This window comes from Pteropus vampyrus, unplaced genomic scaffold (assembly GCF_000151845.1).
Source record: "Pteropus vampyrus isolate Shadow unplaced genomic scaffold, Pvam_2.0 Scaffold52, whole genome shotgun sequence".
NCBI classification, from domain to species: Eukaryota; Metazoa; Chordata; class Mammalia; order Chiroptera; family Pteropodidae; genus Pteropus; species Pteropus vampyrus.
Genome location: NW_011888833.1, coordinates 209889 through 211684, shown reverse-complemented (window position 1 = coordinate 211684; position 1796 = coordinate 209889). Strand labels below are relative to the sequence as shown.

At 51.6% G+C, this 1796-nt stretch overlaps 1 protein-coding gene across 1 annotated transcript in view; it reads left to right on the top strand.

Moving 5' to 3' along the window:
• TEX26 (testis expressed 26) overlaps positions 1–1796 on the top strand; it is a 19850-nt gene that overhangs the window by 3003 nt on the left and 15051 nt on the right. Inside the window, exon 3 of the mRNA XM_011360228.1 lies at positions 795–876. Coding sequence (XP_011358530.1) covers positions 795–876 — 82 coding nt within the window. The remainder of the gene's footprint in view (positions 1–794; positions 877–1796) is intronic.

Genomic DNA, 1796 nt, shown 5'->3' with positions numbered 1-1796 from the left:
TATCATCCCCTCTAACTATGCTCCTTCCTTTATTGATCCCACCCGCTCTCACAGTTTTCAACAACACACACCGCAGAATCTCGCACAGTCCTTGGAGAATGAATTAGAGCGCCCGAGATGAGCTGGGGAGGGGGGGTCCCATACGACACGGCTAAATGCAGAAGCAAAGGACCCTCTGTGTAAGATGAGCCCATTTTTGTAGAACAGAATGGTGAGAACTAAACCCCCTTAGGTCAACATAGTTTTGCACGTGCATACAGATCTGTATATGATTCTATCAGTAGCTATGAAAGTCTGGAAAGGAACAGGCACACTGGTTAACATGGGCTAGTGGGAGGAGGGCTGGGGAGGAGGGGGATGATGAGCAGGGAGAAGAAGGAGCAAGGATATGGTGTCTCAGCCGAAACCCGACGTGCAAGCTCTGAGCCCCCTGTGCACAATCTTTTCGTGTGTTCACAGGTATGTCGAATGTAGGAGAAGCTGGTCTCTAAATCAGAAAGAGTGAACCTCTTAAGACGGTAGCATTTTTTTACATAGCGCTTGAACTCTTTAAATAGCGTGTATGAATTCTGAAGAAAAACAATAGACCTAGTTTACTATAGGGGGAAACCCAGATAATTAAATTGAGCGTCACTTCCCAGCAGAGGCCACGAGTAGCTCTTTATTCCTCTGGACTCAAAATTACTATTCCAAATGCTTTTCTCTCGCAAAAACGATTTTAATGATCACAACGACATCTGATCAGAGTATGCCAGTTTGACCCATTTGAAACTGCTTTATTGTACTTTCGACAGGTGACACCCGCTGGGACTCCTATGCCACCACCACGAAGACAGCATTCCCGCCCAAGGCGGGCACCGTGCCGCCTTTAACTCGGTACAGCCCTCCTCGAATCGGACTGACATGCACACTCTGTAATTTGTCCCCTGGTGCTCTGTTACGTAGAATTCTAAACAATTAGAAAGAGTAACCCAAGAAGGCTCATGGAACATGCACTCAGGTGGGGCCCATGGCACGCATTCTTTTCTGAGCATCAGAGAGAGTCCTCCTCCCCCTCCAGCGTCCAAACCTCCTTCCTGCAGGAAAGCTAAGAAAGCAGACACGTGGGTTCTTCCTCGTGTGTCTGCGTGTCACGGTTTACAGCAAAACAATAACTAGGTTGGTGGAGTCGGTCTCCCTGAACCCTGAGTATGAATCGAGTCCCCTACCCGAGCCGTGAAGGCAGGCAGTGGGGGCCGCATGAAGGAACAGATGGTCAGGAGTTGGCGTGTCCGGCCACGTGGGTCCTGGAGGCTGGAAGGAGGCCGCCGGCCCCGGATCCTGAGCTTCACTGCTCTGCTTTGCAAGCGTTGGCTCGCAATGTCTCCAGCTCCACCTGGGTGGCTGGGTGGTGGGGGTTTCTACCCATCAGCTGCTCTCGCAGCTCGTTGGAGGGTGAGGGGTGGGAGGTGGGGGTAAGGGTGGAATGACAGAGCCTGGCATCTCGCGTGGCATCAGCGGTAGGTGGGAAATCAACCCGGAGAAACTTCACTAGGCTGCGTGAACTCCCTGAAGTGTTTCTGATAAAAAGGATCTTTTCACCTTAAAAGTTCAAGCGATCGAGACGTCAGATACGGAGGAGCGGCAGGACCAGGGCCATGTGGCAGGCAGAGATGGGTTCTGACCTCTGCCCCTGCTCTGACCCGTTACCTCTGCGGCCTTGGCAGGTAACAAGCCGCCCGGGGCTCATTTTTAAGGTTGGTGCTTTTTCTGAGGCGACGAGCCCAAAGAAGTTCCTCAAAAATTGTTCGTTCGCT